The sequence below is a fragment of the Anas acuta genome, chromosome 1 (genome assembly GCF_963932015.1).
Source record: "Anas acuta chromosome 1, bAnaAcu1.1, whole genome shotgun sequence".
Classification (NCBI taxonomy): domain Eukaryota; kingdom Metazoa; phylum Chordata; class Aves; order Anseriformes; family Anatidae; genus Anas; species Anas acuta.
Window position 1 is genome coordinate 144,498,659 of NC_088979.1, and position 16,518 is coordinate 144,515,176.

The 16,518-nt window shown below is 36.5% G+C and overlaps 1 protein-coding gene across 14 annotated transcripts in view; it reads right to left on the minus strand.

Moving 5' to 3' along the window:
- Positions 1-16,518, minus strand: part of DGKI (diacylglycerol kinase iota) — a 216,247-nt gene that overhangs the window by 114,252 nt on the left and 85,477 nt on the right. For 12 of the 14 annotated variants that reach the window (XR_011090225.1, XR_011090229.1, XR_011090228.1 and 9 more), the window contains exons 3-8: positions 14,703-14,798; positions 11,374-11,448; positions 8,598-8,654; positions 6,936-7,001; positions 3,616-3,687; positions 2,954-3,070 (exon numbers count right to left, since the gene is read on the minus strand). Coding sequence is in view for 11 of the 14 variants with exons in the window: in XM_068662793.1 (XP_068518894.1) it covers positions 2,954-3,070; positions 3,616-3,687; positions 6,936-7,001; positions 8,598-8,654; positions 11,374-11,448; positions 14,703-14,798 (483 nt within the window). In the remaining 3 variants the exon portion in view is untranslated. The remainder of the gene's footprint in view (positions 1-2,953; positions 3,071-3,615; positions 3,688-6,935; positions 7,002-8,597; positions 8,655-11,373; positions 11,449-14,702; positions 14,799-16,518) is intronic. The other 2 variants (XM_068662783.1, XM_068662814.1) reach the window with 1 other exon arrangement.

The following is a 16,518-nucleotide window of genomic DNA, read 5'->3' on the forward strand; positions in this document are numbered from 1 at the left end:
TTCAGTCTTCACTTTCAAAGGCTTTTGACATGTTGGGCTTCAAATGATGTAAACAATTAACAGCTTCTGAGAAGGTAAATCTTGACCATTTTCTGGTTGTTCACAAACCGCAGTCGGGCAAGACAGCTGTAGCCAGCAATTGAGGAAAGGAAGAAATAAACCCAGAAGTATAAAGATTCACTAACACTTTTTGAAGGTCCTTGAAGGAGGAGTAGAAGGAGAAAATATGTTTACTCACCTTGAACAGGAAAAATAAATAATAAAATAAAATAAAATGGAATCTTACAGTTACTGCCTTTGCCTTCCCAAACAGAAGAGAGATTGAATTATTAAGTTTATCAGCCAGATGTACACCTTCTCATTGTCTTCTTTTCTCCCAGAGCATAAGCACAGCTAGTCTATTCCTAGCACTAACACCACTTGCACTACCAAGCCTGACTTATAACAAAATGTGACAGGTCAATAGGGTTGACAGTTTTCACAGACTAGAAGACAGAATCGATTTGAACCCCAGGAAATCAGAGATGGTATCAAAGTGCTGCTAACACAGTACATAAATACTGGAAATCAGTAAAGGCATTACAGAATTGGCTCACATTCTGAATAAAATGAAATCAGTACCGGGAATTTTCCATTTATGAAAATGTGTCATTACAGACAGGGCTACCACCTATCCCAGAACTATTTGAACCATTTGTAATATTCTTCTTCTTGCAATCAATTGCTTGCAAGCAGCAAAAACTCCCCACTTAGAAAGTAAAGGGTGTAAGCAAAGATTTATCCTTAACCAATTACATAATGTTTTACTACTACAATATTGCTGGTAATCAGAGGGGGAGTATGCTCTTTATTCAAGTCCAATATCTGAAAGGTGGTGACCCATGTTGTAGCTAAGCATGTGAAAACATTTTTCGTAGCAGTAAAAAGAAAAATCAAAAATCAGGACAAGGATTTGCTAAAAAAAGCCACCTTATTTGCTTGAAACTAAAAAACAATAAAAAGGATGAAGGCACGACTAAAATCAGCTTCATGAGTAGGGAATTCACTTCAGGAGTTGCCCGTGATCAATATGAGTAGTTAATTAGAGCTGAGAAAATAATTTATAACCAAAAAGCTTCTAGCCAAATTTACTCCAATTATGGAATTATGTGAAAAACAGATTGCTCATTACACATATTTATTTACTATCTGAATTTACAAAAACTTGAATATCGTGTTTGTATTATGTGGATTGAATGCAACCATAGTGTTCACCAAACACACATATAGGGTTAAAGGGGTCACAGTACACAGAAGTAGAGCTGGCCAGAAACAGCAGGAGGAAAGAAAACTTCCTAAAATAATAATGATAATAAAATAAGAATAAAAGCAAACAAGATTTCTGCCAAAAATCTAAAGATGCATCTGAAAGATGTGTTAATATTTTCCACAGCAACAGATGCATTCCACAAAACTAATACTGCACTGGGTATTGTTGTTCAGAAATGTTGTGGAAACTTGCCCATTCTCTGTGCTATGTATCATTCCAATTTATCTAAGGCCTCAGTTATTCAAGGTAAGATTTTTGCATGCTACTGACCATGAATTTCAAAGACTTGACACATGATGGGAGGGAAAATTGGACTGAAGTACTTCCTTTCCATTCATGACTCAGGCAGACAGAACTAATAGATATTTTCATTAAGCCTAACTTTTAAAACATGCATTTAAAGTACTTTTTTCCCCATGAATTATAATTAACTAGATAAGATTCTCTTTTGAACTTTTCTGAAAAAATAATGGACAAGAAAGCAAACTGTCTAAAAATATTCTAAGAACGTTATCCTTCTTTGGGAAACCATCAAATCAGGAGAAAACTACAAGTGTATTTTTTTAATATAAAAATAAGACAAATACAAAATAAAAAATGCAAAAAATAAGCAAAAATTAATAGAAACCACCAAAATAAATAAAATAGACCAAAATAAAAGCTTAAAAGATTAAAGAAAGGCTTCTTAATTAGTTCAAATATGGATAATATTGTTTTTATTAGTTTATTTTCTTTTTATTAAAATTAGTATTTGTTTTTTTTAATAACCTTTTCCTGATTTTGTTTATAAATAAAGGTAACATTAGTGTACTGTTGGCTCACAAAAAAAGGGGGTGGGGAGGGTTAGTAAGCTAGAAATTATATAACAAATTCAATAGTCTTCCTGTTTTTGTAAGACACTATACCAAGAAGTGTATAAAAGTCGGTTTTGTTCAGTGTGTGTTTGTCTGTTTCTTTCAGTTCTACCTGGAATCAAAACAACTACAAACACCACCTACGTCTTCCATGACAGAAATCCCCTTTTAATTTTTGGCCAGTTCTCTTTTGGATACCCTCTCTCCCTGTTGTGTTGATTAGTGAATTAACCTCTCTAAAACATATCACATCCATTGCAAAGCTTTGAAGTCTTGTCCTTTTTACCTGCAACTAAATGAGCATGTGGGCTTACTGCTAGCAGTAAGCTGATGTGAATAAGTCATGATTGTTTAAGAGTCCTTTGATGAAAAATTCAGAGGCATGTCAGATCAGTTACAGTGAATTCTTACTGCAGTTCAAGTGAATGTTTGTTAACAGTTTTTCCCTGTATTTGCTCAGCTCTATTTAATGGAGCATGCTTGACCTCCAACACAGTGTATTTCTTGCAGTATGCTAGCTGAAGTCACAGTTAAGAGGAACAAACCTGAGCTGCATTGCTCAGAACAAAAGTAATGTTTGCTGCTAATCAACCCAAAGAGGGAAACCTACTGATGGCTAGATGGAAGGGAAGGAGGATACGGGTTCATAGTCACCATGGATGTATGCTGGGTATCAGGGAGAGAGACAAGGTTGAATAAGCATGCCTTAGTGGAGGACTACTGAGTGCCGAAGCCAGGCTGGCCCTGTACAGCCATACAGCTTCAGAAACAGACATCAGCATGCAGTTACCTGAGGTTTCTTCACCTTAATGATCCAGGTGGGAGGCACAATGACAGCTGCGTGAGCCCCCAGGGAACACGGCTCCTCGATGTGATGTAGCATGAAGCAGGTGACTTTGTTATGAAACTGGAGAGAAGCAAATGAGTACAGTCAATAAGGAGGTCACGAAAGACAAAGGGTTGCGTGGAGAGGAAGAAGAGAATGACACTGAGAAAACTGGACCAATGTTCCCAATTGTGTCATCCTCAAGTTCACCCCCAAATCCTAGGAGCTTTAAGAACATAAAACTAAAGATCACCTTTCTTAGCCATGGTTTATACCAATGGGGAAAAAAAAAATCTCTCCTACATAAATAAACAAAGATTAAAACTCATAAACCATCCCAACAGTGCTAAATGTATTAAAATCCCTTTGACTCTTTGAGCTGGCAGCAGCGTTGTGTTGATGGTAGGTAGCCAGTGACTACACTGGGCAGCAAGACTCTTCTCCTGGAAGGATTCATGTGTTAATCAGCTAAAATTATGGTGGTTTTGAGCAAAAGGAAAAGAAATGGCAAAACTGGAGGTGATTCACTGAGAGAAGAAACCCTGAAAGCAGGGACAAACAGAATTAATTGCTTTGAGGCCACTCGGTGAAGCTGCTACCACTTGCCTTGAGTACTGTCCACTTACCGCCAGCTTGCACCAGGAACAACTGATGGCCACAATCTCTTTACTATGGAAGGAGAACTTCTGCTGAAAGCCCTACAACAAACAGGAGAAAAAGAATTAAATTCCTCCTGACTACAACAAAATTTACAACTTAAACTCTTGTTGGGAAACTGCTAGGTTAAATCAGTTCAGTGCAGTCAGATACTTTGGTCCAGCCTCAAAGCTCTTAACCATCAAACCGATTTTGTAGGGATGTAATAAAAATAACAGGATTCATAGAGAAGGCTCTTCAGCTAAGGCATGTGCGCACTCCTCTATCTCTCTATCTCACTCCCTCATCCCCACCCTTCCCCCAATCTTTAGAGACAGAAACATTTTAATGCATTTTTAAAATTGTAGAGTTAAAGAGGGAAAGGAAGAAGAAGAAACAGAAAGGAATGACTATTTTAATGGGTTTCTAGAGATATGACTAAGATTCAGATTTTCTGTGGAACAGAACATTCTTTCATTGCAGTCTTTTCCCTAAATATATATATATATTTAAAAAAAATGATTTTTTTTTTATTGTTATTATTTATTTTTTTAATGCACAGTTGAATCAACTATGTTGTCTGTCTGGAAATGTTTCGTTTGGGAAATTAAGTTTACTGTTTTATTAAGCTGACTCAGATCAAAATCCTTTTAGTCAACTCAAAAAAAAAAAAAAGTCTAATTCAAATAAAAAAGTTATTTATATGTATATTTCTATAGGTTTAAAGAGAAAAAAAAATACCATTATCATCAAACATGAGATTTTATTCTCCTACAGAAGAGTTTAATTTTGTAGAATGCTATTTCAGCAGACATATCTTTTTCCTCTAAATTCTAAGTCTGGAAAAGACCATTGGGTCAAATATACTCTTCTTGCACATAACACAGGTGACAAAGTGTAACTGGAGTTATAGCCTAAAAATTTGTGTTCACTTAAAGCTTATTCAATCTGAAAAAGAGTTGATCTGGGTTAATGTCCAGCACTCCACTGAACAGTTTGTCATAGACACCTTCAATGTTAAGTCTAGATTTATTTCAATTTGCAGTTGTCTGGATCCTTTTTTCTTTGTCTTTTATCAGGCCTTTCTTTAGCACATTAAGTAGCCCTTCAGTACCCAGAATTTTCTGCCTAATTGAAAGCCTCTCTATCAGGTCATGAGGTTTTGAGCCAGTTTTCTTTTTGATAAACTGAGTACTACCTAAATCGCCAACATGCTGGTCAATATCAAAGACCCAAGGAAAAGAGTTATAGTAATCTGATTTAGTAACATCTAGAAGGACATTTCTTCACTGCATCCATAATTAAGGTCTTAGCTGCTGTGGAATGAGATGAATATATGCAAGACGGATACATGCAGGAAAAATGAGACTATTAGGACTCTAATGGTGTGCTTGACAATGACAAACAGAGCAAGGAGAAATAAACAACCAAAAACTCATCCAGAGGTACAAGGCTCTTGTCATCTGCAAGACTGAGCTACAGTCTGTCCATAAGCAGGAGCTGAGGACAGCCCTATCAGTGCACTGATGGGGAGGAGGTTCTCCCCATCTACCTGCTATGCAGAAATACACATTTCAGCTAGTTTTTCAGGTGTCCCCAGTGTGTATTCAAACCAGCTTGCCAGATAGACCACACCACTAACTTAGGACAAATCCCTAAACTTTTAACTTATGCCACTTCTGTCTAGAATTTTTTTTTTTAATCCTTACCCTGGTATCTAAGGTCTTAAAATCAGAGAAACTCAAAGAGCAGGTTCTTCATAATGGGAGTGATTTAGTATATTCGAGTTTAGTAACAGGTCATGTCTAAATGGCTTCACAAAGACAAGCCATCCAGCTGCTTCTGCCTGGGCAGATCCAATCTACTATTCAGTACAAAAGCATTTCCATTGCACAAGAGCAAACAGAGAGACAGTATGTATGACAAGTGCTGAAACTGGACAAAGCACTTTATTCTTATTCACTTAGTCTTGTGCTTCTTACTGTTTCTTACAAATCTTACTCTTTCTTGTCCCAAAGTATTAAAAATAACCATCCTTTCATGGTCATGAAATCTTTAGTTTTGTTCTGGTCTGTAACAAGCAGGAGAGAAATCGTCTCCCAAAATCTCTACTAAAAAAAATAAAATTCAGTACATTAATTCCTCAGCCCATCAGTAATAAATTTTAAACATATGGACTGACTGAGCAGCTTGTCTGGTTCTGAGTGGACTGCTTTTCATTTATTCAGTAAACTATTTGGCTTTTAGGGAGTCATAAGAGAAAATGATAAAGCAATAAAAACATATTACTGGTAAGTAACAATGAAACACTTTTCACCCTCAACTTGCATTAAAAATGTGAACTAATTCTTCCTAAAGATACATGTTTGAAGTAAGATAGTAATTATTTGAAAGCTAACTTTTCAAATAAAGGAAGTGATGAAATAAAGTGATGTACTACAGGTCACAGTGAGATTTGACGTGAACTATTAGGTTGAAACATTGTGGGACCCCGTACTGCACTGTTCACATGTCACTTTTTATAAAAGGGTACCATGTTGGTATAGTGTGCCTTGCTGCAGCTAATAATCTACACCAGTATTCAGATACAAATCTGATTTCTTCTGACTAAAGTGCTACGCCATGGAGATTAGACACAATCTTTCTTACCAGTTGATGGTAAGAGGGAAACAAAAATATAATACAGTGCTAGAGAAAGGAAATCAAATCCCTGTGTTATTTAAATATCTCTCACCACATTTCAGGGGTTCATAAAATTTCAAAAGAAATGTCCTCAGGAGATAAGGCTCTTCTTACTTCTTTTTATAGCTTTTTGGAAACAAATTTTTGTTTTGCCACATCAATAGTGAATGTGAAGCAGTCTCACAAATCCTAGTCTGCTGACAGAAAGCAACAGCCTTTTTTTTTTTTTTTTTTTTTTCTCCCAGAAGCCTGAAAAAAATGTGTAATCACAATTTCAGTGCAGAGAATAGTACTATAAGAGCGCAATATTGGCACGGGGTTGATTTAACCAAGAAAAAAAAAAAAAAAATCGAGGAGCCACTGACTTCTTCCTCATCATTTTCATTAGCCAGTGCAGCGCAATGGTCCAGTTCATAGGATATGCTCATTCCTGCATAGGTGCAACTGCCTTTTCTCTTACCATGTGTGAATCAGGGCTGCTACCACTCAACACATCAGTCTTGTCATTTTCTGCTTAAGAGAGGTTAAGTATTTACCAAAGAAAAAATTCCATGACTGGAAGTAGCTACTGACTACCCTGAATGCATATGTGCCCAGAGTTGTGTTTGTGCTGTGTGGGCAGTCTTACCTTTCCACACTGCTTACATTTCCCCTCCTGTCTCCGCCTGTGCACCCAGTGATGTCGGACAAAGTTCTGCATGAGAAGGACAAGGAAAATGTTACAGAAAGTGATGGCAGCTTGCATTCAGAAGGTACCATCTATGTGAAATTGATTTACAGACATCAAAGAAGGGGTGCTTCAGCCAAGGCAATCATTTGTGGAGTAAAATGCAGTAGTCCCCCCTTGAAAACCTCAGAGACAATCAAAACTACATGAAGAAAAAGGACAAGATAGGGTTATTTATCCATGTCAAAGTGCATCCAGAACTACTTCTTTGTTGTCCTTTGTAAAAAGAAGAAAGCACATTACATGAAGATAAGCAGTACCTAAATAAAGAACACAGAAGGACCAAAAGGCCAATGTATTCAGCCACAACATAGGGCCTTGTTATATTTTACTTGGAAATACACTCTTAAAAGACAAAAATATTGCAAGTCAATGAAGTAGTCTGGAGTCCTTACACCCTGGATGGCATCAAGAGGTGGGCAAGAGAATGGAGGATGTGCAGGACTGCAGTGCTCCTTCTGTGCAGGCAAGGGTGTTAGAAGGAGCCTCACTTGTGCCCTGCTGTTATGCCAGCCTGCACAGCAGAACTCACATGGCAGGGAACTGAGCTACCTCTACTAAGAGCAAGCTGTGACATGATCCTACCAAAAAAAGAGGAGGAGAGTCTCTGCTTTTGGGGAAATGAAGATGAACAGTGGCTCTTTCTTAAACAAGTTGCATTATATTTCTCACCCATAGCTACCAAAAATGAAACAGAACAAGCAACAGAAGTCACTTCCAAGTCTTCTTCTGTACTGTGATTACTCTTGGAAAAAGGGCTTCCATCATACCAGACTAGCAGCCAAAACAACTATAGCAGTTAGGGTTGTGTTTGTTTGTTTGTTTTTTCCCTCTTTAATTAAAAAAATCAAACAAAAACAACAACAAAAACCACCACAACAATCTAATGTGTAAATAGATTTCAACAACTATCCTTTTTTGTTGTTGTTGGTGGTGGTTTTGTTGTTGAGGGGTTTGGGGATTAGGGTTTTTTATTCCTTTTGTTTTCTTTTGGAACCACTGACTTCCAACTCTGTAAAAAACATATAAATATAGCTATAAAAACAGATGTAAGAACAGTAAATACCCAGTACCTTCAAGGGAGCTGAATTCATACGGTAGTTGGATGCAAACCATGGGGTTTTAGAATGTTTGATATTTTGACTAACAAAAACCTTTGAACACTCAAGTTGCTTTAAAGAAAATAATAATAATGATGAAGGAAATGTTCAGTGGAAGTTCAGGAAAGCACAGAAAAGCCGAAATACTAATTCAGGGTCCTAAAAAGGGACCTAAAAAGGTCAGAAAGAAAAATGAAATGCTACAAAAAAAAAAAAAAAAATAGAGAATGGCTGAGTGAATGGGAAAAGAGACAGCAGAAAGACAAAGTGGTTCCTGTCAGTATAAGTAATGTAGCGATTCAGCTAGAATTCATTTTACATTTATTCTGGGGTGAAGAACAGGTCCCACAGGAAATCAATACTCTAAGACTCCTCAGAATCTAGAAGCACTGCTGCAGCTCCACACCAGGTGAATCAGCCCACAAATCAAATGAAAAGCAACCATCATTTGTCCATTACTTACCTCTCTTGGAGACCTGGAACCCCCTTCTCGGAAAGTTGGTTTGCAGCGAAAATTAATCTGGCATTGAAATAAAGGTGTTAGAACTGAAAATAAGCTGAGAGGTTATTCCAATATGTTGATCTAGTCCACACTTCCAAAGTAATTGTTACCTATTAAATTATTTATTTCACTAGTTGAAGAAAGTAACTTACCTGGATGTCAGAAAATCTCTTCACATGCCAAAATAATACTCCTTGCTAAATCTCTACAAAGCCCTCACCTTCATTAAAGCTACGGCTGCCTTCTCAGTTCCATTATTTAAACCATCTCTCCCTTGCCAAGAAGGCAACCATTTCATCTGTGTTTTTTTCCTGAAGAATGTCATTTGTAACCAAAGTGTACTTAAGTTCTCAGAAGTTTATAGGATCTGGAAATCTAACTCTTTAAGACCTTTTTGCACATCCCAGTGTTATGCCTTCATAAATAAGTTCTGTGCAAAAATCATCCTAATTTACAGGGGGGGGGGGGGGAGAAAAAAAAAAAAAAGTGTACATTATCCTAAATTTCTACCTTTTGTTTAGATCAGGCTGCTTTTATCCAGTCAATCCCCAATCACAAGCCACTTGGGGATTATAATACTGCCTCATGCAGTGGTATTGTCTCCTTCAGATGGGAGAGGAAAGGCAAAAAGGACAGCAGGAACTTCAGTGGAGAGAAGAACTTTTTAGGAAGTCAAAAAGAAAAAGTATAGAATAATTAACAAGGGAATCTGATAAGAAAATCCTAAATAATTTACTAGGGACTGTAATTCTAAGACAAGGGATAATTATTTTTAAAATAATACGGTAGATTTAGATTAGAGTTTAGAAAGAAATTCTTTGCTGAGGGATGGGGGGGGGGGAGGGCAGGGAGGAGGCACTGGAGCAGGTTGCCCAAAGAAGTTTGGAATGTGCCATCCCTGGAAGTGACCAAAGTCAGACTGGATGAGGCTTTGAGCAACCTGGTCTAGTGGGAGATTTCCCTGCCTATGGTGGAGCTTTGGAACTAGATGATCTTTAAAGGTCCCTTCCAACCCAAACCCAAATCATTCTATGATTTTATGATCTTTTGAGAAAAGAAAATCAACAGAAATGTAAGCAGGGGAATATATATATATACATATACATATACATATTTTCAATATATATTGAAGAAGGGAAAGAGCCAGGAGAAAAGTAAATGAATTCACTAAATTGAATGGATTCAAACTTAAGATGACTACCCTTTGAAGAGTAAAACTCTTAAGGATACTACACAACCATGCTTTTGTTATGGAAGTAGAAGGATCGAGTTCCCCAGTTTTGAACACAACCTCCTACTTCCCACAGAAATAAGTTTTTATTCTCATATAATCATGGCCTTCAAAATTATAGCTCAAGGGAGGAAAAAGAAAAAGAAAACAAAGCCATAACACAAACTGTAGCCATAGCCATTTGTCTTCCTCCATTGCTCTTCACGAGGAATTGTAATCTATCATTCCATTTCTGAGTCCTAGTAGGTTAGAAAGATCTCTATTTCTTAAATTTATTTTACTAACAACTTAGACCTTTGCAGAGAAAAACAGAAGACTTATATACCAGTTTTAAACTCCACAGAGTTTAAGATGCATGCAAACTTAACAACCTTCTGCCAAGAGGTGAATTTTATGTTTTCTAGAATAGCATAGACAAGCTCAACAGAATGGGTTTTTATCTAAGTGCTCATTTGCTACTGCTGGCAAAGCCACCACCTTACTGGGCTATGGAGAGCCAGCATCCCTGATGGTTGGAAGTCATGAAAAATTCACTGGTAACATTTTGTGCTGAAAGCATGTGCTAATGCTAATTTCACTGTGGGTAAAAGCATTGGGGGTGGAAATGGTACCTCTCCAACTTGGTATTATGGCAATCACTGTGACATTTGTCAACACAAGCCCAAATACTGGGAAAATAAAAACCCTTTCCAAAGGGTTGCTGCTATAAATTTGTTTTGCATCAACTTCTTTTATGGTGAACAACACTGCAAAACATCTAGGAGTGAAAATGAAGCTCCTATAAAATCCATGGGTATATTCCCACTTGTTTCATCACACATACCCCACCAAGAATGAAAAACAGCAGAGGGGGAGGATTCCTTTTTCACATTCCCAGTTAGGTGTAATGAACAAGAAACACTGATGGGAAGCCTGAACTCCATAATCAATATTCTATAAGCACTTGGAGGGAAGGAGGACTCCCTGAAGAAGTTGATAAACAGAAAAGATGTCCACAGAAATAATGGCACTATAAAGAAAAGTTTCATGTTTTATACCTCAGAAACACGAATTTTACTTCTGAGGCTTTGAGGAGAAAACAGCACAGTCTAGTAAATACAGTGGAAAATATTCATAGTAGCACCTTATGCTGCATTGCTCATAATAAATATAGCTGTCATAAGATGAATTATTCTGGGTTTAGCTGGGAATTTTGAAAGGCCAATTTTGCACATGACAGAATACTGCGTTTTCTAGTTTCAATTTTCAATCTAGAAATAAAAGGAAAATATCTTTAATTATAAAAATGTGAAAGCATTTTTTCCCCTAACGGTTCACAGGGTTTGAAAAAAAATCTATTTTAAAAGATAAGCTGAAATTTTAAGTCAACTTTTTAACAAATACATTGTCAAAACAGCTCTGAAAACCTAATTTGGCATATGGTGTTTTCCAGACTGAAAGCTCAGTATGAGAATTAAATAAATGCGTGTTGCCTGCATCATGCTCCAGAAGATGGCAATGTCTTACCTTCTCTAACTGCTCCATACAAGCATTGTGGACCACAATCTTGCACGCAGCACACTTCCTCCGCAGAGCAGATTTCTGCAAGAGGAAAAGGAGAAGTATGTGGATGGAGGTGCACTATTCTCCACAGGAAAAAAAAAAAAAAGTTAGCTGTGAAACAGATGTTTTTCTCTTTATAGAATACACGTTTTTTCATCTTGGTGTTCTCAGCTGTCCTGTATATTGAAAAAGGATTCTGAAGCTCTTCCAGTTAAAAATCGGACTTCATGAAAGACAGAAGACAGTGGTACTCCAGCTTGTGAACTAACCGTACAAGGCTCATTTTAGGCAGCAGATAAGGAGGTTACAGCACAGATCACCATTCTAAGAGGAAGCAGCCTACAAATATGATGGGCAGAGCCAGTGAAAAGAAGACAAAAAACATACAAGCAAGTCAGAGGACTCAGACCAATTAGGAAGAGTATATCATCACATCTTTATCATACAATATTGATTTTGATGGGCTTGACCACTGCCTTGCAGAAAAAAATAAAAAAAAAAAAAAAAAAAAAAAGTCATTTATCTGAGAATGATAACCTTCACACTGAATGTTCTTAAATGTTTATGAAATGTTACAACAGGGACAAAATTCTCAACCTAATTATGTTGGTTAGTTTTATTAATTTCAGTAGGGCTTTTAAAATAATTTCCATTGACTCCCATGGGCCAAAGCATAACATAGAGAAGAGAAGGCATCCAGGAGAGAGAGTACATTATTTTTTTCTATTTTTTTTTTCATTGCATATACTCAATTTAATAAACCAGATGAAATTAATTTTATACAAACTTTAATTTACAGACCTGCACTTGAGGGACAGAAATGTTATAAACACGCAGTATATCGAGACTGGTTTAAGATTTTTACATTAATTTTTTTCAAGTTAATTTGAATTTCTAATAAGTTATTTCATTAGAATTTTCAGAAAATTGTAAATAAACTCAAGAAGAAGCAGGGAAAAATACATCTTTGCCTTACATTATAATAGTTAAAATATTTATGTTGTCTCATAATTAAGTAAAAATACCCTCATTCTGTGTGCTTTCTTGTACATTTTAATGTTTCACCAGAAGAACCGTGGCACTATATAACTCTCCAATATTTCATGTGTTTTGTGACATGTTAACTTTCCAGTCTCCATATTTACCAACGAGACTGAGGAATAATACACAGAAATCAATCCCTATGACGAAAAACTGCAAAAATCAAATAAAGATAATGCCTTACAAGCAGCTACTTTTGAATATCTTGATTTGAGTATGTTGCTGGTGGCACTATAAGTAGTTAAAGCCATTTATATTGAGAGAATAGTAAAAATTCAGGCTTCATCTTTTATACTACTTCTGACTTATTTGATTTATCACAAAATTTCAGCTCCATATTCCAAAGAATATGAATTAATGTTCTGTACAGGCTAACATTTTCTACAAAGTCTTTTCATTTATAGCTTAGATATATTTTTGGCCATTTCTCCATTAAAAACCTCTGGTCTTACATAGGCCACATGTAAAAGAGCTAAGACAAACAAAAATCAGGATAGACATGAAAGATTCAATGTCTTCAAATGATTGCAACTGGAGAAGCATTAGCTTTTTGACAGTTCAGATTAAACCATCCACAAATAATATTAACTGCATTTCCACCTCCGTCTCTCTAAACTAACAAAAGCCTTTTGCACTGTAACATGTTATAAAAACAGATACCACTTTTCCCAAAGGGAGCCAATAGTACTTAAAATAGAAAATAATCTCAGTCAGGTCAAGCAAAGGCCAGGCAATTAAAAACTGAGCAACTTTAAACTCTGCTTCTTCCTAAATGTGACTTCCTAAATGCTGCCATGTAAAACATGCTCCAACATTACCAAATAAAAGTGCAAGTCAGTGGGTGTAATTCACCAGCTATTACAGGCAGTGTTTCCACCTTCCGTAGAGATGCTCTTCTAAAAAGCTAAGTCTCAGCCTTGCAGTCATATGCAACACATTATAACATTTTCATGCTACTCTCAATAAGCTAAATCATGAGGAGATGTTTACTTGTTCTATTAAGAATATAAGAACAGTCATATTGGCAGACAAAAATCCTGTCTCCTGCCTTTGCCCAAACCCATTGCCTCAGGACCAGTGTAACTGCAAGGCAAACACATGATGCTTCACTTGAATATTACCCCACAGTATGTATCCTAATATCTGAGACTTCAGCAGTCTCTGTAAACAAGCACACACTTCCCAGGTTTAGCCTTCACATTTTACACCATGAAGTAACTAATTTGCTTGAGAAGTTATGGCAGATGGATATTAAATTAGAATCATAGAAATTGGAGCTACATAAATCACTGCTGTTTTGGATCAAAAAATGTGCTACTAACACTGGAGGTAACTGGTAAATCAAAATACCTCAGTTTGAATCAAGTGATCTGAGTTCTTGTTGAGTTTTTTTGGAGGCAGGCAGTAGGGGCTTAAACAAAGCAAAAAGACAGCATCGCAGAAAAGCAGAGGCACTATTCACAGACATCACAGAGAAGGACTCCCATTACATTTTGCAGTCCAAGAGCCAGGAAACTCACTTGTGCATTGATTCAAAGCAAGGGTTTGAACACAGGATAGCCATTCTCTAATAAAATTTCTCACCTTACCAAAGGAAGTACATTTTTTTTCATTTCTTTTCATCTCTTCTGCTGAAGCAATTTAACTTAAATATTAGGAAAATGAAGAGTTACCGAAGAAAGCAGAAAGTATAACAGCAACTCCATAGTCAAAGAATAGAGGAACATGAGTTAGAGCCAATGAAAATCTTTAATATACAGCAGAAAAGCCTCAATAGAAGTCCAACTTTGAATATTCTATTCATTGCTGGTGAGTGCACTCAATAGTTCAGAAAATTCAGTTCAAATACTTGCAGTGAGAAAATCACAAAAATGTGATCAGAATCCTGCTCAGACATCCCAGCAAATGATAACGTGTGTATATATAAATGAAATAGGCTCATTCATCTTAACATTTCTGAAATATCTCAGTATCTTAGTTTTTTTTCTTGCCATGTTAATCAAAACTACTCATTAAATTCACTCTCATTGCGTAAATAATCTGGGTCATTCAAAATTGTTTGGGGCTTTTTGTTTTCCATGCAATGAAGTATTTAATCAGCAGTCTTTTGTCTTTTTTGCATTCTTTCTTTCAGAACATAGGCATCAACAACAGAAGCAAACAATTCAACTACCAAGCTTCCGAGCAGTGCACCAATTCAAAGTCAGGCTCATTACATCAGAAGCAGAGAAGAAAATCTGAAAATAACTCACTGAGAATTTGACTTGGCAGCTTTCCTCCCCCAGGTAGCAGAGGTCCCCAGAAACATTTGTTTCCAGCCACAGATGCTCTCCATTCACAGCATTTTCCTATGAAAAAAAAAATAATAATAATTGTAGATAATTGTTAAACTGGTTTATGAAATTCAGCCATGAGGACAGAGAAGGAAAAAAATTTATATCCTATTTTCACCATAAATAAAATAAATAATAAATAAGTAAACACACCATGTGTTGTTTTGATTTTCTACAACACTAAGACATGAAAATATTAAGCTAGCTGAACACCCCTCTTCAAAGTGATGATGCAAGGAATGATTTGTCACCAGTGAGAACCAAACTATTTCACTGAACAGCACAGAAAGACTTCACCCATTTTCTTCCCACTGTGCCTAGCTTAACTGAGACTAAATTTCATCAATTGATGCTTATGAGCTTATAGGACTTATACCGAATTCTAAAGAAACAGAAAGCAAGAGAAATGAAGCTAAATGATGACTAGTGAGCTTTCAATTACAAAAGCTCCAAAATCCAAGAACTGGCTCTAGAAATGCAAAAATGACATATTGCTTTAGGATGACAGGATAGTTTAGACAAGGAAAAATAAAATCTTTAAAATAGATGGATCAGCACATGCTTATGAAAACATCCACAAAATATGAACTATCCAGAAGAGACCAGACTTTAAATTTCTATCTGAAAGTATGATGCATTCAGCTGAGCAATACTCTCAGAAATCTACCTAGCACACTGATAGTTATTAGTGATTAACAAGGCAATCCTATTTTCTTCAGCAGTCTCCTCATTTAACCAAATCTGCCCCTTACTTCTTTAAAAATTCTTGGTCTGAGGAAATTTAGTTGTAGAAAGACTATGGTTTTCACTCTGCTATAATTCTGGCTCAACTAAAAAGACTAAGAAGTTTACTGTACACTATTTGAGCAAAGTGAATAAACAGGATTTCTGCTCAGCCAGAATTAGAGCATGATGGAAAACGCTTTGACAGTCTCTGACATTTGGTTCCCACACTGCAGAAGTCACAAACGATGACGCTTACCAAACAGATGGCGTCCGACAGCAGGATGCTCTGAAATAGCCATTTTGGCTAAAATAATTTATTTTAAATTCCACTGACAGTTTCAAAGTGACTAAATGATAAAGTTTCTCTTGCCATGTGGATTTCTTAAGTAAAACAGAGAAGCAGAAGTGGCAAAATCCTTTGTGTTCTGGAGTACACGTGCATCCACAAAAGCCAAGATTTAGGCAAATCTGCACATGGTGCCTACCACAACTATGATGCTCACTTCCAATAAAACAAAAGGAAAAGAACAATACAGGTTTTTTCTGGTGAGAGACCTACCTGTTATCAGGCCACCTAACTTCATCAGAAATTTACCCATTAACATCATACTCAGTATTACCTCTCAGCACTAGGAGCTGGACAAAAACAAGATGTGGATTCCAGTCTACTGCCATTGCACTAACTAAACTTCAGTTGGCTGCACACTGTTCTGTGCCTTCATTCCTTCTTATCCTATTACCTGCCTGAATCACAGGCTCTTTGGGAGAGAGATTTTCCTGAACTGTACTGTTCAGTACACAATAGCTTAGAGCTGAGGCTTCATAATTCAAAATAGCTTCTAAGGACTTGAACTCACTTAAAGTTTTCAAACTTTACTCAGAAGATAAAAATATATTGAGACTAGAAATTCTTTCCCTTCAAGTTTACGCTTATATTAAAGCAGTTTTCCCCAGCAAGAACCGTATCAGTTTTACAGCACTTCATGGAAGCCTAGTCACATCATGCTAA